General features: G+C 38.0%; 2 protein-coding genes across 5 annotated transcripts in view; one reads left to right on the forward strand and one right to left on the reverse strand.

Moving 5' to 3' along the window:
- Window positions 1-4,272, forward strand: part of PLXNC1 (plexin C1) — a 73,232-nt gene extending 68,960 nt beyond the window's left edge. The window contains exon 31 of the mRNA XM_075151202.1: window positions 1-4,272. Coding sequence (XP_075007303.1) covers window positions 1-105 — 105 coding nt within the window. The 3' untranslated portion in view covers window positions 106-4,272.
- The window catches only part of CEP83 (centrosomal protein 83), a 27,124-nt gene continuing 7,624 nt past the window's right edge, over window positions 4,271-23,770 (reverse strand). The window contains exons 4-16 of one of the 4 annotated variants that reach the window (XM_075151230.1): window positions 23,366-23,458; window positions 22,940-23,071; window positions 19,502-19,753; window positions 18,041-18,172; window positions 14,776-14,890; window positions 13,156-13,300; window positions 12,872-13,021; window positions 12,091-12,166; window positions 10,805-10,962; window positions 7,976-8,105; window positions 6,986-7,089; window positions 6,088-6,265; window positions 4,271-5,383 (exon numbers count right to left, since the gene is read on the reverse strand). In XM_075151230.1, the coding sequence (XP_075007331.1) occupies window positions 5,210-5,383; window positions 6,088-6,265; window positions 6,986-7,089; window positions 7,976-8,105; window positions 10,805-10,962; window positions 12,091-12,166; window positions 12,872-13,021; window positions 13,156-13,300; window positions 14,776-14,890; window positions 18,041-18,172; window positions 19,502-19,753; window positions 22,940-23,071; window positions 23,366-23,458 (1,839 nt within the window). In that variant the 3' untranslated portion in view covers window positions 4,271-5,209. Of the gene's footprint in view, window positions 5,384-6,087; window positions 6,266-6,985; window positions 7,090-7,971; window positions 8,106-10,804; window positions 10,963-11,563; window positions 11,654-12,090; window positions 12,167-12,871; window positions 13,022-13,155; window positions 13,301-14,775; window positions 14,891-18,040; window positions 18,173-19,501; window positions 19,754-22,939; window positions 23,072-23,365; window positions 23,459-23,770 lie in introns of those variants that run through there. The other 3 variants (XM_075151241.1, XR_012673828.1, XM_075151249.1) reach the window with 3 other exon arrangements.

The raw sequence follows: 23,770 nt of genomic DNA on the forward strand, positions 1-23,770 counted from the left end.
ATTGTCAGCAAACTCGAGCGAGAACGGGGGTTTGAAGAAGTCCAGAAACAGCTCCAGCAAGTAAAAGCCTTATTCGATGAAAAGAAAAAATGCAAATGGCTTTGAGCAGAGCACTGACTCACAGCGTCACTGTGGGGGATTTTAAATAAGCGCTACTGCTCCCAAAACTGTTCTGACTGACTATATGTACAGGGTTTGAAACATTTGGACACTCTTCTCCACTCTGACCATTCCAAGTAATATCTGCGTTTGTGAATGAAGTACGGGCAGGGGTAGATATTCAAACGTGGGCATGTGAAAGTGAAAGTGAGTCTAGCGTTGGCAGGGCCAGCATTTTTAGGTACTTGGAGACATGTACCTTCTGGTTCAAAAATACTGCCTGAGTAAGCCTTCCGCTTACTTAAAAACAAGCTTGCAGGAGATGTGCAAAACACACTGCAAGTGCAGAGTTGCACGTGTGAACTTGTAAGTTGCTTTAGCTCTTTTTTTTAAAGAGAAAGCTGATGTTTTGCCACATCCTTTCAGCAGCCTCGTCAAACTGTGAGGATGAGCTCCGGCTTCAGAATACGGGTCAGCTGCAGTTTCCTTCCTTCCAGACAAATGTACACTGGTTCCTGTTCGGGGAAAAAAAAAAAAACAAACAGCACCAAAGTGACACTTAGGACAAGTGGGTATAGCAGAAGAAGTGGGTCTGAGGTTTGAAGTCCAAGTGCCACATGGCAGGACTTCTCTTCCTTAGGTTAGAAATTCCACGTGCAAAGCAAAGCCAACCACTGAGCAGGGGGGAGGCTTTTGGAGAAAGGCGCTAGACCGGCATCAGTCTGTGTTTACATTTCTACCTTTCCATCCTTAAGTAAGCTGTGAAACACTTGTGAGCAGCTTCACGCGTGAAACCTCCATGCAGCTGCACCGCATCGGAACGCCGTTGTGATTTGATGAAGCGGCTGACGATGGCTGCGCTTTGGTGCACAAACCTGTGCTCGGGTGCACGATCGGCCCGTGCATCAGTGCCGACAGTCCAGGCCAATCTTGCCATCCGTGTACAAGGGCCTCACAAATCTAAAGCCAGCATTTTTTTTTCAGGTTGTCCACACAAAGGCTTTGTCAGAAGAGGGTTAGTTTAATAACATGTAAGAACAGGAGGGCTGGTGTAATCGCTGACTCTGTATGAGAAACTGTTTGATATAAACGTGATAGGTAGGGTCGCGGGGGGAGGTAACTGCCTTAGTCCTGCTGGGGTGTTTTTTGAGGCCTGGTCATTTTCAAAGGCGGGATCCATTACATTTGCAATGGTGGCAAAAGTTAGCCCAGCTGGAAAGCAGGTGCGTGGCCATGCTGCTGAGATGAGGCTGGTGCAGTGGCTACTGTGCAAAGCCACGGGGGAGCACCCGTGGCCCTGGCTCTGCTACCACACCAGCACGCTCCCACCCTCCACTACAGAGCTGAAATCTTTTGTTGCCCTGGACTCTGCTTCAGTCACCTGGAGGCACTTGGGCTGCGGCCAGCCCTTAGATTTGAGGTAAGGCATTGACAAGACGGAGATACATTTCCAGACGTTTCCGGAGGGTCCCACCACTGGCGGTGAGTGGCATAGCGCAGTGGCCCACAGGAGAGAGAAGAGCTGTCCCCTGCCTTGGCAGCGGTGAGGGTGCCGCGGGCTGTGAACGGCACAGCTGGCCCAAATTTAGTATAGAAAGCCTATGCTGGGGCTGTGACCAGCCAGCGCCGCCTACGCCGGGCTCCCAGGCAGCGGAGCGCTCAGAACGTTTATTAGTGTGCACCGCTGCTTTGGAGGAGCCCAGAGGCTGCAGTACAACAATACTAAAGCTGGCTGCTTTGGTTGTGATGGCTACCAGAAACTGGTACCAGGCGCAATCCCACGGCACGCGGCCGGCCAGCGCCGGCGAACGCTAACCACGCTTTGGCAGAAGCAAGGCCGGCTGTTAACGTGGGGAAAAGCAAACACAAAACCACGTTGCCTACTGGTCTGCCCCCTCCCTACCACGTGATTGCACAAATTGTACCTCTTGTGTATCAGTAAGGGCAGCCACCAACCCATACTGTGATGGCTTTTTTTGTTTTTTAATTCAAGTCTTACACTTGCTATTAAGTTTACACTTTATACTTGATGGAATGTATGGCTTTGTTCAGGAAACTGCACTACAATGTTGCAGTACTTTCAGCAGTTCTCTTCTCTGCCTGGCACAATATATTGTGGTAAGGTTAATTTTGATTGGGAAAAAACCACCCCAACCCTAACCTGTCTTGCCCTCTGTCCTAAAGGAGTGGACTGTGGCTTGAGTAGCACTTAAGCTGAGAATACCTGTATTTAAGGGCTTGATTTTTATCATTCTTAACCTTTTAAAGCAGCATCAAATCCATATAAAAAGCACAGTAATTAATATTAAAGGAGGGGCATGAGCAGATTACTCTTTCCAGTTAGATGGACGTCTCAGCAGCTCTGTGCCACTTCAGGTGTTTGCTGGCAGTGCATTTGAATGAACTGTGATAGTTTTGTTCAACAGTAACCTTCTGTACAGGCAGAAAAAAAAAAAATTCTGCTTGAAAAGCTGTAAAATATAATCTGTTTGCGTGGGTCTGATCCTGTGAACTTCACTATATGTGTTTATATGATGAGGAAACGAAAATCAGTCCTATTCTGTATTTGTACTACTGCTTGTTTGCTACAATAGCTTTAATGATTTCTAGAGATTAAGTATATGTTGAAGCAGGCCCTGTAGCTTCGCCTACAGCCTGGAATAGGATTATTGCCTTTTATTCAAGCCTCCTAAACAGCGTCACTCTGTTAGTAAACCATTAAAGTCATGCTGGGACTTTGTAACCCATCAAGTGGATCTCACGAAGTGATGTGAAGTATAATTAAGTGATTGTGGCTCTTTTGGTAGGTTTGGGTCAGCACACAAAACATTGGCACACCTTCTGTATCTGCAATTCGCCGTTACTGTTACACGGAGAAAAAGAACCACCTCTGACTAAAGCGGTATATGGCAGCCCAACAATTCTTGTAGCATTCTCTGAAATGAAAGCAAACTTCTCTTGAACTTATTTTCACATGTTTACAGGCAAACTGCTATGGCAAACAGCGTATTTTCTAACACTAGCTTACAGGGCATTATTTTGCAGTCATCTAGTTTAAAGTCAAAGCTTACTAATGTGTAAAGTAATTCCTGTTGTACAGAAGTTAACCTGTTGTTTAAAATGAATCGTTAAAAAAAAAGTGCAAATGACAAATACATGTTGATGTTTGTATGGGTTTATCTAGAATAAAATGCATTTGGAGGTTATTTTGATTAACTTGTGTACTTAAAAGCAAGCAAGCACAGCTTGTAGCAATACCGAGGTCATGCAAGACACTGACGGGCATCAGCTGAGAAGTACTGCTGCCCTTCCAGCCCTGCCAGGCTGCAGGCAGAGCCGCGGGGGTGGGCACCGAGTGCTACAAACCACCCCGTCACGCTGAAGGCGGGAAGTAGAAAAAAGAGGAAGGTACAACACAGCATCAGGTGAAGCCGGGGCTGCAGAGGTGCTGGCCTGAAACCCAGCAGCTGCTGAGCAGCTGAAGGTGCAGTGCCCGCTACACCTCCACACAGCCCTCAGCAAGCCGCACTACAACTTCATTGCTTTAAGGCTGATGATACTTTTAAAAAGCTAAAAATTTTAAAACCTGAGATAACCTGATAGCCATTCTCTCAGGAGAGGGTCCTGCAGGGACAGGAAAATAACTCTCGCGCAAAGAGCCTGAGACGGACTGGGAAAGGGAGCCCAGAAACCAGCAGATAACCATCATTCTTCCTCCTGCTGTTACCCTTTTCCTGCCCTCCAAGGCTTCCCTAGTTTGTATAAACAACCCTCCCGGCCCCCCGACACCAGATAAAAGTCTCACTGAAGACCACATAACCAGAATCGGGGACAGAAATGCGAGGCTGTTGGGAGGTGGCACTTTGCAACCATCGTACACTGGTAAACGTTAGTCAACATTACATGTGGCAATGCTGGCTCAGGCACAGATTTTCCAAATTAATCCTGCAGGAGACAGTAGAAATAGTTTCTGTTACTTTAACAATCACACTGTTTTCCTCAGAGAAGTCTTAACGAATTCCCCAAGAAAGTGCAGTACAATCCTTATACTTACGTACTTTATGGAAAAATAATGCAGCCTTTGGAGAGAAAAGTTGAATCAATGACAACGTCACCATACGCAATGTAGTTATTTCAGTTGTCTATTACTACAGTCCAATAACAATACCGAATAAGCTATTAAAAGAAATCACACTGCATATCTCACTGTCTTATACTTTCACTGCAGTATTTTGAAGGGGGGAAAAAAAAAAACCCACAACACCCAAAACTCAAACAAAAAAACCAGATAAAATCATTCCTACACTTCCAGGAAAATGACTTGATCCTTCACTAGTTTCTGTAACCAAACTGATAATGAAGGGGAAAAAAAAGATTTTAAATAACTATATTCAACCTTGAATAAATAATTTTATGTTAGTTAAGTAAACAAATTACAGTAGCAACAAATACAAACTTACATTTTCATAATGTGAAGGCAATTTTTATACTTCATTTCTACTACATTATATTAAAAAACCCGATTATTGCTTATTCCCGTTATAAAAACACAAGAGGCACATTGTCAAGAGTAGCAAATAAAAGTTTTCAGCACTTTTTCAACTTCATTTCATCCTCTCTATCTGCATGGGAACTTCAAAATAACAATCCAAATGTGGATTACAGCATTGTTAACAATCAAAACAGCAACCCAGCAAAACTCCACGCTGGTACAGTGACTTCTACATTGAAGGAGTAAGAGGATATTATCAAATAAGTTTTAAAGGATTTATCAAAAAAATTTGATCTTAATTTTTATTTTAAATGTCAGCACAACCCAAACTTTGATAAATGTTTTTTGAAGTTTCATGTGAAGAGATTATTTCATGGTTTTGAGTTCCAAATAATCCTGCTTTATATAAAACATTTCAAAATGTAGTTATCTTTTAATGGTTTTGTTTTGAACCATGATACTTGATAATTTATGACAGTCTATCAAAAATAAAAACAAAACTATGCAGAATATATTTTATGCTATTCAGGCACATACAAGCATGTTGTTGGCAAAATATTAAAAGCACGTAAGAAAGATAAGTTATTGAAAACTAACAGCATGTAGAGTTTGCAGATTCTATTTGGAATCCTCACTTCGTGCATCGCCTTCTCCAACGATCTTGTCCCTGTGTGCACCCACTGTTACTCGTTCTCGAGATGGTCCAAGATCTTGCAGCTGTTTTCTCTGTGTGGTTTCTAGTTCTTCCAACCGCTTGCGAAGCAGGGAAAGCTCTCTCTGATGCTGTTCCTCCTTGAAATAATTTTTTTTAAAAAGTACATTAGTACATTTTGCACACCTACAAGGGACCAAAATGAACAATAATTTCATTTTGTTTAATTAATGATTTTAAAATAAAAATTGTGAAGCCCAAAATACCCTTATTCGCTACATTTTACTCCTCAATGTTTTGTGGGTGTTGTTCTAACATTCATGATGAACAGCATCAATGAGAAATACGCGTGCAGGCATTCCTCCTCTCAGATGAAGAGGTGCACAGACCTGAGGTCTCAGTTACCAAGAATCGGTAAAGTCAGCCTGATCAACCTCAGCCAGAGAGATTTTCACCCTCAGAAGCTCACCAGAGCAAGTAAAACTCTTTTAACCACACAAGAAATCAAGCAGCAATGCTGCTTTTTAATAATGAAACCATGGTGTAAGAACACCACTATGGTATTTCTTGCCCAAAGGAGCCATTTCAAGCCTCGCAGGAGAGAGACAAAGTACAGGGAACTGGGTTAAAACTGCCCTTTTGTTACATTCTGTAATGTATCATTTGTCTTTCAAGAACTCCCTCCTATTGCGAGGAAAGGAACATCGCTAGAAGCATTCCTCAAAGTTTCCTTCCTCTGTTCAAAGATCAAATACTCCTTCCTTAAGACTAAGTTCTGTAATGTAGGACTGTTCTAGTACCCTCTTTTGTTGTATTATTTTCACAACTTGTAATACATCACCACCTGAAGAAGGGGGAAGGACACTTCAAGCCCAGGAGGCAAGGCAGATGACGTTATACTGACTGGATTGAGTGACGGTATGTTAGGATTCAGAATTAAACTCCGGAATTCATTGTGTCTACGTTGCAAGTCCTTCAGTCGCTTCCGGAGGTGTGCGTATTCTTCATAGGAAACATTCTGCCTAGGAAATAAGAGATTTCTTTCTGCTCAAAATCTTTATTATCCCAACACAAAGCATCCCTCTCCACGAATACTCTACTGTTTATTATGCCTACAAAGGAAAACTATATATCAGAAAAACTGGAATATGGAAGATCCGTGTATATTCTTCTGCCTACATGTCTAGCTAAAAGTCCCTCTACACATTAAGCTATCTGCTATATTACAGATTAGAATTTACATGGAATAAATTAAGCTTTTAATAGCATTCACAGGAGCCACATTAAATTAATCATTTGAATCAAGCCCGCCATAGGTACTCAGTGAAGAGAAAAAAAAATAGCTTGTCTTTCAGAGAGGATGCTAAGTCTGTTTCTCTTGCAATTCTGAAGTCTTTTTCTTTCCCATCTTCCATTTATTTTCACATACTGTACTTTTCATACCGCTTCACTGCCACACCTCCTTTTTTACATACTTCCTTCTTTTGAAGGGATTCCCACAACTGTGTATCAGATATTTTTCCTCCATTTCTTCCTGAAGAGATAGCCCTGCAGTTGTCTCAAACTCTTAGCTGTCCATCCTAAATGGATTCCATTCAAAGAATTCTAATGCTGAAAGTGTCATTAGATTGGACTCCAGTTACTAAACTAAGTGTCATGTATCTTCAAAATTACTTCATATTTGTAAGTCAGATCTTGGGCATATATCATTTTTCAAGCCAAGAAAAAGCAAAGTTTATTACCTATTTAGCACCTGATTTTCTTTTTCCAGCTCTTCTATCTTGGCTTCCAAAAGTTCTAGTTTCTCTTGCATCCTCCTTTGTTTATTATCATTGAGAGTCTTTCTCTGTCAAAGAGACATTTCAAACAGAGCTAAGTAATGCCTTGATAGATTAGATCCTGTAAAAATTAAATCTACACTGCATGTGGCTTTAAAGCCATGACAGTTTTTAGGATTTTCGTTCCTTAAGAAGAAGTGCTGTGTTGTTTGAAGGTTCTGAATCCCCATGCTGGGAAACAAAAGAGATGGGAAATGATCCATAGCTGCGACTGAAAGATGCACAGCTGTCAGTCACTCGTTGGTCAATGACTTGTTGTACTAACAAACACTAGCTGTATTTAAGAATTACAAAATTCATTCTTTAAATGACCATGTATAAATAAGTATAAACATGACAAAAAAAAGTATGTTTTTTTCCCTCTCCCCGCCTCCCACCACCCCCCCCATGTTGACCTCAACTTTTAACAACTTTAAAAGCTACTGGTAGGTTTCATAACCTGTGTATGTCCAATGTATAACACTGCCAATTAATCTTGAACTTTTATAAACAATTAATCAGCTTTTCCTTTCAAGTTATTTCATAAAAAGCAAGCTTAGGAGAAGATATGAAATTTTAATACTCCATCAGGGAAAAGCAGAACATCATTTGTCTGGTATCCAAAACATCATCCTTACTAATTAAGGAGTCCACCTCTTAAATAACCCTATATGTATATACACACACACAAAGCCTCACAAAATCTTTGATGGCATTATAACAAAGTTGTTGGCTGTAATTTTTTTTGCATATCACTTCAACCTATTTCTATGCTAATCTGAAAGAACCTATATATTTTGTTACTATATTTAGTAGATTGCAAATAAACTCTTAATAATAAAACAATGCTAGCTGGCCAAAGTAAAGCTGAACTTTTAATAAGCTGGATCATTCATAAAGGAGGAGTCAACATGCCTTTTTCTGAGCAACAGCAGCTCGACATAGCTTGTTCTTCACTTGGTTGTATTTCTCTTCTTTCTCTGTGATGTGCTGAGTAAGCACATGCTTCTCCTCCAACCATTCTATACGTTTGTATTCTAAAGTCCTTTGAAAAAATCGGGTAAAAAGATTAAGAGGTTATATAGACAAAGCAATGCCTTCGATTAATGCCTACAGGCTCTTACAATGCATCTATTCACAACTCCTACCTTTATATGCTTGAAGGATCTGATTTAAATTTGATTGTGCTCAAGACCTGTGCATTAACATCATCCTAGGTTTTGTTCAACTACGAGGCATATTTTGAAAACTGATTCCAATAAGCTAGTTAATTGTAGGCTCTTTGTTGGTTTGGCATGTTGCCAAACCATCCATGGAAAATTTCTAAATTTAGATCAAATAATCACACCAGAACACAAGAGTAGACACCTATGCCAAACATCAGTTGTCAGAAGAGCTGACAACAGCCTGATCTCTTTGGGAGGTAAGATGTAAGAGAATAGGTTGCTGCCCTATGCGGTCTACTATGCTTTTTTAACAGAGAAGTACAGACTTGAATAGTGTGTGCCAACACAACAGGAAGCTCCCACCGATATGGTTCCTAGACAACATTCCAGCTGAATACACACTACCAACAACATACGTTACCTGTTAGGCCTTTGCATGGTTAAAACATACTAAAATTAGGCTGTGTTCTCTAGCAGTGAATAGGAAAGGAGCCACTTTCTCTCTTCTTGCGTTGTTTGTTCGGGCTATCTGCATTGTGGGTCAAAGCAGACAAGAACTAACTGCATATTTAACTGCATTACTATCAAAAAATCAAATGGTGAGATTCTGTGCAGCAGTTTTTAAGAAATGTGGTCCAAGGCTTAGTATCAGTGCACCCATACACTCCAGTCCTGGGCTGATGCAGTTTCCCTACAGGGCCTCTGAATGAACCTCCATACATTTCTCACCAAACAGCCTTTCCCTTCCCTGCAGTAGAAGTATCAGGAGTCATCCACTCTCATCTCAGCACCAGGATCCTGGCCCACTTGGTACCTGTCACAGTTCTTTTAGTAGACCCAGTGTGTTTTGTACCTTGCTGTTGACTGTAAATAACTACTACTACCCAGGAACCAAAGAGCTTTCTCAAAAAGCACTGCTTAACAGCAAAAGAATTTCAATTGAGACAGTGGTTAAAAATGCCATGAGTTTTTTTTTTAAATGCTACTAATGCTGTTCCTGAAATGCTTAACAAGTGCCTGTTTGGGCTCATCTCTGATCTATATCAGTCTCATAGTTTGCCTTCAGCCCTTTTTTTCATTTCACATTTTCATTTCCAAGCCTAAGATTGACACAGCCAGGCAGGCAGCTGCTTTGCCTACTTATGGCTCAACTGGCATTATTTTATTTATCTGAAACTTTTTATCTTAGGCTTTCTTATCTTTTGGTCCTTATTTCACTTCCTCTTCAAGCCAAGTTGCTTTGGTGCACCTTAACTCTTGGAGTTCAAACTCGTAAGAATTACTGAACTGAGGAAGGATCCTATCACCCACAGAGTCAGAAAAAGAATGGAAACGGATCCCAGGGCTCCCGAGGGTAACAGCAGGACAGACCTGGAGGACTCACATGTAGGCTGCAAAGCTGCTTAATTTCTGCAGTATCAGCCTTGGTGCACCTCCCGTTATCTACATGCTTACACAACGATCTCTGAGGACTGCCAAGTTCCTTCCACTGCCTTCCCAGGAAAACCTACTCCTGACTGGTCTATGGCCCATAAATATGTAAATGCCATTGACAATCTCAAATAACAGTGACAATCTTACTCAAAATATGAATACACCTTCCTAAAGTAAACATCCAAAGTATTTAACATGCTACTGACAACTGAACATACTCTGCAGTCCTAATGCAATAATTTCTTCAAACGTTAAGCTGAAAAGCAATACTTAAGCTAATGACAAAGCAGCAATTGCAGTACCAATCTGTAGCAAACTTAAAACAAAAAACGCCACATTATACCTCTTGGAAGTTTTCTATTTAATCTAGGACACCGACTTTTTTAAAAACCCACCACACAATAATCCAGTACAAATTAGACATGTATTTGGTTATTAGTCTAGGAAATATTAAATAGCCATTTCAGACTGACAAATTAATCTTTAAATTCCAGGAAAGTGTTCATTACTGTATGGGCTCTGAACAAGATTTGTTTTCCTTCAGTATTTATTAGCATATTTTGATTTTATGTGGTCAAGCTCGTGCAAAAACCAGAAGTGATTATTTTTAATTTTGATGAGAGCAACTAGAAGATATCCAGTAAGCTTTTACTTGCCTCGTATCAGCTAAAAGGATCTAGTGGGAGGAGAAAAAAAAAAGTTTATATACACATTTACAGACTGGGTCCTCGAAACCTCATCAAGGCATAATACAATGCTTAAACACTTTTTTCACCCTTAATGCTTAAACACTCTTAAAAGAACTGTGTGTGAAACTCTGGATCCACTTAAACTAATATAAGTTTGACGTTCACTTCAATATAGATAGGAACTCATTTTATAAAAATAGTGTATTTCACTAGTCAAGAATTTTAACAAACATGAATGGAAACAAACTCATATTTTTGAAGTTAGCACAAGCAAAGCTTTTATACATACTGCGTAATAGAAGGTATAGCCATTTTTTACAATTGTCCAATATTTCCTGTTCATTTTTAATTTCAGACTTTATTCAGCATCTACAATCCACACTAAGGAATCCACGTGAAAGCAATACAAGCAATATGAAAAGGAAAAGTAAAGCCAAAAAGAAGAAAAAAATTACTTCTCTGTTTCCAGTTGAGCTTTCTCTGCCTGAGTCCTTGCATGTTGACATTCTTGTTTCAATCTTTCTATTATTTCCTTCAGCTTCTGATTAGACTCCAGTAAATCATTTTCTGATTGAGAAAGTGAGGCAAACTGGAGTTGCATGTTGTGCATTTGCTACAAAGAAATGAATTTTTTCCATTTAAGAAGGTATGCAAATAACTAAATTAATTTTGAGATACTGAGATAGATAGAGCAAAATGCAGACACCAACTGGCTGGATTAGCTTCTCATAAGCCTTTCTTATTTGTTCTTTTTCTCCTTACTCAGAAGCTTCTCCAGAAGCTTTACAGTAAATCACTACTAGACAAGGAAGGTTTTCTATTGCAGTTAAAATGAGAAAGAGAAAGGGAGGCAGGAATCTTCAGTCATTGATGTGTCCCCTAGAACTTAAGAAATCCGACATTAAGCCCCAGGGCTGAACAGAACTAGAGCACCACACAACATTTAGTAGCTGAGCTGCGGAGCTACCCAGACTCTTCCCTCTCATAATGCACAATGCGTTACAGCCCGCAGTGGCTGTACCAACCAGTTCACAAAAACAAGTATAGAGTCTGAAAAGTCCAATCTCTGCAGCCAGCAGCACATGGAAAGGATGATTTTCCCTTTCCTTTTCCTCTCCCCACATGCACACTCAGATACCCCACTTTCTGATTTGTGGAGGAAAAATAAATATTGCCTTGAACTTCAAGTGCACACAGCTTGCAGACTAATTTAATGCATAGCTATGTTCTTACCTACTAAATACCGTAGGCGAGCAGGAGTTAAAAGAATTAGGTTTTATTTTCAACACTGCCATCAATTCACTCTGCAATAGAAATATACCTTTTTACACTAGTTTATTCATTTATGAAACACCTGTTAAGCACTTGAAGAACCTCAGATAAGAGATGCAGTGTAAATGCAAAGCATTACCTAGAAACAATTTATAAGTCTCCATGGAAACTGAATCTCCAGTTAAATAGTGCATAACCATATTCAATATACCAGTCTATAAACATTCAGCTTTGAAATCCTTGATACCCACAATACACATGAAGCAAAAAGCTGTAATCCATCTATAAAGGTCCAGGAAAGCATGACTGATTTTTGAACACTTTTTGCTTTTAAATATCTATTGTATGCAATTTGTCCCTTAGGAAAAAAAGGCCTTAAAAATTCAATCTAATCTTCAAACACTGGACATGGTAACTGCAGGAAAGATTGTATCTCTCCATAAAACATTACAATGCACTAAAACCTTACCTGTTTCAGATCAGCACTTTCACGTTTCTTTTCTTCCAACTCCTCTGTCTGAATAGCTTGCTGCTGAATTTTTAATCTAAAATTGTATAAGACATCCTTATTTTTATCTAATTAAAATATAGATGTTAGAAGTTAGGAAAAATCAGTCTGACAATAGAATATATTGCATAATTTGAAAGGCTGATAAGTATTTAACCAAACAATGATTAAAAATATATTTTATTGATTATTAGAATTCACATAGGAGTAAGAAATACGTTGATTTGTTTGCTTTTGGAGTATGACTTTTGCTCATTTTATCATATTGACCTTCATACAAATACTATAGTAAAACAACTTCACTGAGAACTATACTAACCAACTCAAAGAGGTATCGTATTAGGATCCCAGTTTGCCAGTTGCTGATATGGTGCCATTGTGGAAAGAGAAATAGTTTACTCCAATGCTGGAGCTATGCCAGCAGCCAATTTTAACAAACACGAGTATTGCAAAATTACGTCTTTAAAATGTTCATTAAAATCATATAATTTTTAAAGGTTTGGATGAAAAAGGTTTGGGGTTTTTTTGGGTTTTTTTGTTTTTTGTTTTTTGTTTTTTTTTTTAAACAGCACATTTTCACTTCTGCCCTATTTTCACACAATGCCAAAGATAATTTTGTTTAATTTACCATAACGAACATTTGTATATCTATGAATAGTAAACTTTTATACTGACAACTGTAAAGAAATTAGAGGGGAAAAAAAATGAGGAATTTGTCTTAAGGTTAGAAAAGCCACACTACCGCAAACGCTGAAGTTCCTTTTTGCTAGATTCTTCTGCCATCTGTACAACACGTAGTTTCTCTTCATACTGATCCTTTTCAGATTGTCTCCACATATCTTGTTCCAGTTTCATTTTCTCTAGATCAGCTAATCTGTTCTCGAGTTCTAACCTGAGATATTATTCAACATGTACACAAGAATCATGCCAAAATGCCAGAGGTGTTTAGTTGCTAAGAATGACATATTTAAAAGTTACTCAAAACACTCTTCTTTTAGAAGTTGAGCAGTAAATTAACAAACATACTTTTCATCCTGTAAGGCTGCAATTTTTTCAAAAACTTCCTCTTTGGCAGCTTGCACTTTACGAATTAGCTCCCGATCCTTTTCTACTAAAAGCACCTTATGACGTTCAACAGCTGCCTTAAGAATTTCCTTGTCTGACAGCAATCCTGCATTATACATTAAAAAAAGTTAAAATGTCATTATTGATATCAACCTGATAAAATCCAGTATTAAAATAACTTCATAAATTGATAAAAGGGCGCTAAAAAATCACAATTCACATGACTGAATGAATGAATGGGGAAAAAACCAAGAAAAAGAGAAGAGACATGGCCTTTCTTAGTATAACAGCAACATTTCAAAAACTTTTGAAGAGTAACCATTACAATGGAATCTCTGTCTACAAGGGTTTATTATTTTAACATACAAAATAATTAAACAGTTGATATTTTTACAGATTTAAACGCTAAAGCAATTTCTGCTAAGCAGTTGTGTCGGGATAAAAAAACCAAACAAACAAACAAAAAAAAAAACCAACTACACACAAACCCAGGAGTGTTCCACAATAGCTGCGAAAAGGTCAAGCAAGAAACCTTGTTTTCTCTTTATGGATAAGTTTATGGTAAACAGCAACTGGTTACCAGTGAAACCATAGTAACCTGGCTACAACAAATCTCACATTTTAATCCACTCATATTACCAAAAGAGACAAAAGATGCAAATGAAAAACTTGTGACCAAGACACCTGTGTTCACTGGCAAATAAGCCAACATGCTATAACAATGACTCCTGGTTATTTAGATAATTCAGTGATGCCAACTTGATTCCACAGCAAGTTCAGCTTAGCTTAAATCTTGTCTGTATTTAGTTTCATGTTTCATAGAGTCCAACACTTTTAATTCACAATATCCTGTAAGTGCATTGTCGATACAGAAAACACCACTTTTCAGTTGCTCTCAGAGAACTTAATATTAAAGCAAGTGAACAGAAACAACTATTCCAGGAAAACGAAGGTAGTATTTTGGGGTTATGGCAAAGTAGTGAGGACAGTCCACTTAAAAGCTGTGTAGTGATTTAAATCATCAACACATAACTAGTACTAGAAAGCTTTGGCCTTTTCACTCTAGAAAGCTATTTCAAGTTGCCTACATACTCAGCTGTATTAGGTAGCTTAGAACATTGCCTATTTTCTTCAAAGAACAAGCTAGAAATTGTATTCTGTTTCACATGGCAGCCTTACCCAACTGTTAACAATTCCATGGACACAGAATGAGAAAACAAAACAACCACTGAAGCCCTACGGTACATTAAGATTTCAAGCAGAGTGTGAAAGACTCTAGAATTTGGCAATAATAGAAAAAATAACCATATGAAGTACATGATTTGAAACAGATTATGCTCAAATAGTGTAGCAAATTCACTAATTTACATAAACGCGAAATTGTTCTGTAACTGTTCTTCTTAACCTAGTAGACCAAGTGAAACACCACAGTTATTTCAGATACAAAATAAATTGTCAGATCTGTGACCTAGACCAGAAGTAGGTGGTGAAGGCTGCTGGGGAATGTTTGGAGGAAAATAATTGTAGTATTCTAACTAGAAGTTACAAAAGAAATAATTAGAAATTAATTGCACATTTTACCATCCATTTCACTTTGAATCTTGTTTCTCTCTCTTTCTACCTCACTCTTTGTTCTTGCTGCCTCCAGTTTGATATTTGTTACTTCCAATTTATATGAATGTTTAAGTTCTTCTACCTATGAATTAGAAAAAAAAAACAAATCAACTAAATTAATTATATATATATTGGTGCAGCTTTACTGTTAAGTTTTTTCACGTGATACTTTGCTAACAAGAAAATCTGCCAAATAATCATGGACTACGCTTATTTTAAACATACTTTAAATATTTTTTTCATCCACTGCTTTCCTGAAGCCAATCCAGAATATCTACTCCTGTAAATAATTTTTAATTTTCATATAGATACTGTTAACACTAAAGCTATTGACATGATCTGATTCCTGAAATCATAATCAGTGCTATTACAGGTTTTTATTAATTCCTCAAGTCACACACTGAAGATTACTGAATGAGTTGTCAGTCATCTTGAAATGCAAGTTTTATATATTCCCTGATTAAAAAAAATTAAAGTGCTCAAACACAACATATATTCCAGGAACCAGGCTGTCTGACTGTTGACATGTATTTCATCTTTAACCAGCTGGTTATTACAAGCTACAGTGTAGAAAAGTTACTTTTTTAAGAAGCCTTGGTGATATATGCACAGATGCGCAGGATTGCCTGTGAAAACTTGGTTTCTGAGTAAATACTATACATTCTACAAAGCTAGCCTCCGGATATTGGGGTATTTCTGAAAAGACTACTCATCTTGCTATGACACTGATCCAAATTGCGTAAGACCCTGATGCCTCGTTAACTCAAGCATTAGCATGTCAGTTTACACATACTTCACTTCTGACTAAAGATCCCTCAGAGTCAAGCTAAAATAAAGTTACATTTAATATCCCTAAGTAAAACAAAACAGTGATATGCAAAACCAGAGTATCAACTGCTCCCCCAAGTAATTTCAACTTGGTAACTACTTACAGTCCCCCTGACCTCCTGGAGTGCTACACTACTTTCTCAAAATCCAGGTCTTCGTAGTTTTAAAGTGCATGTTAAATCAAATACTTCTCTACAGCTGTGACATACACATCAAATAGCCTCATAAAAACAGGAGCTTTAAGAACATCAAATCAAAGACATTTACTGCTTGCACGGAAACTTTCTATAGTTTAGGCATTTGTACGCAGTAATTACACGGTCAATGAGAATTAAATATCTAGAGGAAAGCACTTATAATGAAAATCCATTCACAATGACAAATGTAATTACAACCTGCTAGCATATACAAGCGGCAAAAGGTTAAGAATGACATAGTAGCTTATTAAGTAACTACATGGTGGATTTGGTTGCTTAAATTCTAAGTTGAGAACATTTCAGGGCAACTTGCAAAGATTTAAGGTGGCTTTTTTAAGGCACAAAATCTGGAAGACAAATGCGTGCACCTGTGCTCAGGAATAAGTTTGAGTGGATACAGAAAGGGTGGAGGTTAGTATAGAAATTAGTTTCTACTTTCCTCCCTTCAAGAAACACCACTGAACATTTTAATTTTCTCCTACTTCTGGAAGCGAGCAGAGAACACCAGCTGATAGAAAAAGTAAAGACCGTAACAATCTTCTATATATTCTGATAAACAATTGATTAAAAAATGTTTAACAGAAGTTTTCCCCTCCTATTTATTATTGAAGTCAGACAAGTATGACACGTTGTATAAAGAGGTTTTAAAATACTGGTATAGGTATATCCTATTCTTACAGTAAATTAGAACTTTTTTGGATTAAGGACCAAAATTAAATACTTCACACTCATAAATGTGCACTGTAAAGCCTGTTTTAAATGAAATCTGAGATTGTTAAAGAACTACTATGGTAGAAGTTAAAGTTTTCTTCCTTCCTATATCTTTCTTGAGGCATATTATGACAATATTAACTGCCATATCCATACAAAGTACATGTCAGTGTTATTTTGGAAAGTATATTCAGAAAAGCAGGATAGCTTTAAGACAACACAGAGAGCTTAAAATAATTCTGCATTCAGCTAGATATACAAGACCAAAGTTAGCGGCTTCACAGTTAGTTCAGAACTAGCTAAAGCCTCTCCAGAAAGGTAAGAAAACACAGGGGATTAAATTTGCTACCAGGAACTGACAGATGTGGTAAAAATTTATTACCAGGTATTCTCTCCAGAAAGGAGGGAATAAGAAACAGCAAAAAGCTAATATTTACCCAAGTAACTATTTCACTAAGACTAGTATCCTCACTCAAATTTACATAAAGCAATGTAACTATTCTGCAACATTTGAAGGTAAAACAGTTTACTAGTGTTTTGATTTTTCTTGTTTATTCAAATATGAAATTGCATAAAGGATCCATCTTTTTTAAGTTATGTAGCTGAGAAGTCACTGCAACCAGATAAAACTCTGAATCTGGCATCCATACTAATCTAATTATGCTGAAATACTAAATAGTGATGTCAAGTTTCTTAAGCACTTTCAGGTTTTCCCTAAACTAGAAGCCTTCTGATCTTTTTTTTCTTAAGTATTTTTCTAGAAATTTCTCTAAGATCTCAAAAAAAAAAAAAAGCATACAAACATAGAACAAAACCTCTAAGATCTGGTGCCAACCGAACGACTAAGATATTCAAACATGTTGCAAGACAATGATCTACTTAAAATGATATGATGCAGTGCTGTACAGAAATTGTACAGAAATGTTTCTGTACAAGCTATGCTGGCATTAGCCCAAGAAGAACACTATGCTAATGTGACTATCCTGCTTCTAATATAACCTAATCTCCACAAGTGATTCCAATGCAGCTTGCTTCCTGTAGCTAACATAGCCCATTGAGCATATTTTTAAGATCTGCAGAAGCCACAACTCCATTTAAAAAAAAAAAAGAAAGAAAAAATCAATTTAAAGCTCTATTGCACTTTACACACTGTGAAAGAGTAATGCTTGTTTCTATCAAATAAGGCTGGCTGTTTTCATGAGTACTAAAAACATGAATATAAAGACACCTCTTCGAGCCCTGTTCTGTTCAGAAAAAAAGATCTAGAAAATCAAATAAAAAGAGCATAACCTCAATCTTTAGAGATACTTTTAGGGATGATGTTTTTCCTGTAAAGTCACAATTCTATATCCTCCAACTGAAACTGGGAAAAAAAAATCCAAATCCATTTTAAGTCACAGCAGAAGACATTGTTACTTTATTCTTAATAAAGTTAAGAAAAACTTAAACATAACAGGATATGAAAAATGTGTTTCAGGTACCATAAAAGCACTTACTTTAGCAGCTAAGGAATTGACTTCTCGTTCAGATTTGTGAAGTTTACTAGTTAAGAGAATGTTTTGCTCATGACTCATCCGTAGTTCTTTCTCAATTCGATCAATCTGTAGTTCAGCAGACTTCTTTTCTGCCTTGAATAAAAGAGGTATTTGTCAGATTTTTGGAGCAGGGCTGTCTCTTGCTATTCACTTGAAAGGTTTAATTGATCTGGGTTTTCAGATATTACTGACCCTTTATATTATATAATAATATATAAATATTTATCTTTGCTCAACAATATGTTCCAATACAAGGGTCTTGCATTTTATTCAAAAGTCACAACTGTTTTTACTAACACTGCCTGCAGAGAATGACACACATTTTCAATCCTACTTCAGAAGAGGCAGAGGTAATCTGACTTAGTTAGGAGGCAGCAGGTATTGCTACCAGTAAGTTACTGGGCTGTAAACACCAGTATGACTATAAGTGGTGCTCAAAAAGATGTCATATGTTGGCCTATACAGTTATACTAACAGAAGAATTAACATCATGGAGAGGAAATAAAATGCAATTACTGTGTGTATTATAGACTCAAGATCCTGAGCTTTACTAAGTATCAAAAAGGTAATCTAACCTACGATTTCACTCTCCTTTTTCTGAACTGACCTATTTCCAGCACGTCTTTTTTTAAAATTTTCTAAATTGAGAATATTACAGCACTTTTCTTTTTAAGTTGTGATCAGAGCATTTTGTAATAAAGGTATACAGCACTGATAACAGTAAAAAGGAAAATGAACTGTCTATCTGTATGCTGCAACTGTGCGAGAAATCTACATGGAAAGACTCACTACCTAGAGAGATAGCAAGCACTGACAGGAGGACTGAAGACCACAGATGAGGAATACAGTGGAACCCTGGGAAACATACAACAGGCCAGAAATACCAAAGGTTCTTTAAGGGAGAGCAACAGCCAAGAACTAAACAATTGCAGTAATGTGTTGGAGAAAGAAGAGACACAGGTAGGCAAGAAAGATGACTACACACGAGGAAAGGATTAAAGAAATAGGGGAGCATCATATGACATTTTTGAAAAGAATAAAAAAACTTATTGTAGCAGATTATTAACATATTGTCATCGGTTTCTAACTCCAGCCAAGGGACAAATGCTGACATGAGCATCTTACTGACTGCAAACATCACAAACATAGCACTCGCATATTTAGAAAGGAGATCATTCAACAGAATCTCTCAGTTGAGCTCTCCACCTTTCCAAAGTTGAATTGGCAGTACATGACTCCCAATGTACTTACAATTTGTTTTTAAATTGAAATGTACAAATTCTAATTGTGGAGTCAATGGCAAAATTATCAGCGACTTCAGTGACAGTTCTGTCAGGCCAAGCGTTATTCTCACTACACTCTACAAGGGAGCAGAATTTAAAAAAAAAAAAAACAAAACACAAAACAAAAAACCAATCTTACCTCTAGAGACCTTGTCATAGCCTGCATCTCAGCTAACTGTCGTACTTGTACTCTTTGAACATTTTCTGCTTGCACACCACAATTGTCTCTTTCTGCTCTTAGTTCTGCTACTTCTGCTTCTAAGCCTTTTAATTTCTGATACAGTTGTGCCTTTTCTCTAGAGAGTGCCTCCACGCGTTTATTGTCCCTCGTGGGATCAACATTAAGGAGCTGATTATGGAGTTCTTCTTTATCTTTATCCAACCTTGCAATCTGATAATGTTAATAAGAAAAATAAAAGCTTTTACATTGGTTAGGTATCAGGCAGCAACAAATACAGCAGTTGACAATTCAGGAAAGAGCAGCAGCGTGCATTTAAAATACTAAGAAATTACATTCACATTTATTTTGTTTCTTAGACTAGGAAAATCAACGGACCCATTCTTCAATGCCTTTTTTGCTTCAGTTTTCACAGATAAGGCTTGTTCTCAGGCCTCAGATGTCCCTGAGCCCCTTAGCAGTCTGTGGGAGTAAAACAGTACCCATAGCAGAGGAAGAAAATGTCAGGGATAATTTAATCCACTGGACACACACAAGTTCTTAGAATGGATCAAAGCCTTTTGAAGGAGCTCACTGATATAATTGCAAGGCTGTTCTCTATCACCTTTGAAAAGTCATGGCAATCAGAGAAGGTTCCTGATGACTGAAAAGAGGCAGACAGCACATCCACCATCAAGAGCAGAAAGGTCAAGAAGAAGGATCCAGATAACTATAGGATAGTCAGCTTCACATTAGTCTCTGTGAAGGTTATGAAGCAAAACCTCTTAAAAGCCATTTCTAAATGCATGAAAGACAAGGTGGTGGAAAGCAGGGTTTACCAAGGGCAAATCATGCCTGACCTACTTCTCTGCTTTCTAGAAAGAGGTGACTGGCACTGCACACAAGGAGAGGGCAGTGGATCTCGTATACCTTGACTTTAACAAGGCCTTTGATACAGTCTCCCATAGACTTTTCTCTCACCAAATTGGTGAGATGTGGGCTGGGTAAGTGGATGATAAAATGGGTGGAAAACTGGCTGGGCTGCCAGGCTCAAAGAGTGATGATCAGTGGTGCAAAACTCAGCTGACTACCTGTAACTAGCAGGGTCTTTCTGAGATCAGTACAGGGTCCAATACTGATTGACCTGTCCTCATTAGTGACCTGGATGATGGGATGGAGTACATTTTCAGCAAGCTTGCGGATGACACCAAACTGGGGGGAAGTGGTCAATGTGCTGGAAAGTAGAATTGCTATTCAGAGGGATCTGGACAGGCTAAAGGAATGGGCTGACTGGAACCTCTTCAACAAAAGCAAGTACAAAGTCATGCACCTGGGATGGAGTAACCCAATGCAACAGTACAGGCTGGGGGCAACTGTCTAGGAAGCAGCTCCATGGAAAAGGATCTGGGGGTCCTAGTGGACAACAAGCTGAGCATTAGTAAGCAGAGTACCCTTGCAGCAAAGATGACCAACTGCATCCTGGCAGATTGGCAGAAGGATAGCTAGCAGATCCAGGGAAGTAATCCTTTGTCCCCTTCCAGTGCCTGTAAGACTGCATCTGGAGCCTGTGTCCAGTACACAAAGAATAATGACAGACTGGAGCAAGTCCAGTGGATGGCCACCAAGACAGTCAGGGGGTTGGAGAACATGACATATAAGGACAGGTTGAGAGATTTACGCCTCTTCAGCTTGGAGAAGAGAAGGCTCAGGGGAGACGTTATTCCTCTGTACACATGACAAAAGGATACAGAGAAGATGGATCTCTTCTCAGAGATGCATGGTGATGGAAAGAGAGGCAACGGACACAAGTTGGAACATGTGAAATTCCGATTAGATGTTAGGAAAAAAAGTTTACCATGAAGATGATTAAATACTGGAACAGTTTGCCCAGAAAGATTGTGGAATCACCATCCTCACAGATGGCCCCGAGCAACTTGATATCATTACACTTCAATATTTTAAGCAGGATGTTGGACTAGAAGGAGGTATCTTCCAACTTACGTTATGATTCCACAATTCTATAACCACAACAGAACTCAAATCTGCTAGTAACACAAGACAGCCAACATGATTTGGCCCTGTCAGACAGAAAATAAAGCAAAAAAAAAAAAAAAAACAAAACTTTCTGTTACAAGGTAGTACGATAGGTACAAACTAATCTTGAGACTGTAACTAACAAACATAAATATATAGATTCTAGTGTTTCAAAATTAGTTACGTGGAGTGAATGTAAAATTGGGGTCAAAAGAGTGAGAAAGTAAGCTATGTACGAGTTCTCTTGATACTTGGAGACTAGTCCAAACTCTGATCTGCAGCAGTGCTTTTAGAAGTTGCATCAGTGATTTCTATGGAGCAAAGCCAATTTCTGCAGCAAAAGTCCTCCAAATCCCTTTTATGAGGAGATTCAAACACTTACTGCATGACATGCCCAAGCCATCATTTAAGAATTAGGATGTTTTTGTAGCGTCCTTGCGCTAAATGGCATGGAAGGTTAAAAAGGCTCTAAGAGAAGAGAAACTAGATCACATTGCGCCCTGGGCTCATTCTCTTCATTAGCGCAGGACTAGCACAAACTCAACAAGACCACAAAAGAGGCAGGCTGTAAAGCAGCATGTGGGTTTAGCTCTGGGAAGGACAACTGTTCTGTTTTTAATGCATTGCATTTGCAAATTTGGATTGATTTTGAAGGCGATGATTGCTTTGATTTGTGTCTCATGTTTGGGCTAATACATTCAAATCTGGCATCTTCCGATATATGCTCCCAGACAAATACTTAAATGAATATGCAAATGACATATGCAACACTCATTTACACTGCTGCATATATTTAAAACATAAATAAGCTGGCAATTTATTTAGCTACACTTTTCAAAGTCCAATTCTGAAACAGAAAATTCATGAATGGTTTATTCAAGAGTTAATACAACTGAAATAAAGTTACCAAAATTTTCAGCATCTTTTTGACCACCACTGTCATGATCCAACTTAGTCGCAAAGTGTACCCTTGTCTGATATTAACAATATTTTCTGCTGCCTTCTTCTTGGATTAGTTTTAAAATCTAAACTTACATCAGTTGCTCAGATAACTTATTAATTTAAGATTAGCGTAGTGTCTCAAATTCCATCATAAATGAGATTAAAAAAAGCATTAAGCAAAGCTACTAGCTGTCATTTATCAGAGGGCAAGTCTATTCTTACTTATAATAGCACAAATCATATTGCAACACGTGACTGAAAAAAAAACTACAGAAATAGCTTTAGGCTAAGTCATAAAAGTGTCCTGAGAATTCAGAGAACGGAAACAAACACTACATTATGAAATGGTGTCAAACTGACAACTCATCAAGTACCAACATTTTCACAATGTTCAAGCAGCTTTGTCATCAGATAGAATTTTACAGTAGCTTAAAATGTACATACTTCAGCATCATATTTTATTTTCTTCTCTTCTAAAATACGTGCATGTTCTTCCTTTTGATGTTCAAATTCTGATTTCAGAAAAGTATGTTCATAACGAAGTTTGTTATATTCTGTTCTGTATTTTTCTACTTCCTAAATTAGACAAAAAGATTAAAAACATCAATCAGAGAAGTTTTCAGATTTATTTCCTTCAAATGCCCATACAATCTTCCTATCATTTCACAAGTTATATTTGATGAACTGAATCCCTCCTACTCCTTCATCTAGGGTTTCAACCTTCGCTGGCTGGGGCAACAGTACTGGACAGTAGCAAAGAATGTCATACTTTGCTCCCCTTTCAGTTTTAATTTCCTAAGGTTTTAGGAACAACTATAAACTGGTGACCACTACTCTAAATGAAACAGAATTTCAATACTTAGTACTTACATTTTCTAGCTTCCGGTAACGTTCTGTCATAGGAGATTCCAATTCCTGCTGTATTTGTGCTTTTAACAGTTCTAATTTTTGAGGAGTTAGCACCTTAAGACAGAAAGGTACATAAATAACTAGTCATATTTATTTATTTACACTGTAATCGGACAAATAGTCAGGAATAAAGTATTTCAAATACGATTTTAGGAATCCTGCTTAATTTTGTATGTTTTTCTAAAGAATTTTCAGTGATAGTTACAGAAGAAAAAAATCATAATATTAGTGAACTAAAAATATTCTGGGAAGATAACAGAAGCATTTAAAATGTCAGTATTTACTGGTAGACGCAATACAGACGTTAAGCTGAATTGCCAAGACATTTATCTCCTTTGTGGGGCAGGGGGGAAAGGAAAAGTGGTC

This window comes from Calonectris borealis, chromosome 1 (genome assembly GCF_964195595.1).
Source record: "Calonectris borealis chromosome 1, bCalBor7.hap1.2, whole genome shotgun sequence".
In the NCBI taxonomy this organism is placed as follows: Eukaryota; Metazoa; Chordata; class Aves; order Procellariiformes; family Procellariidae; genus Calonectris; species Calonectris borealis.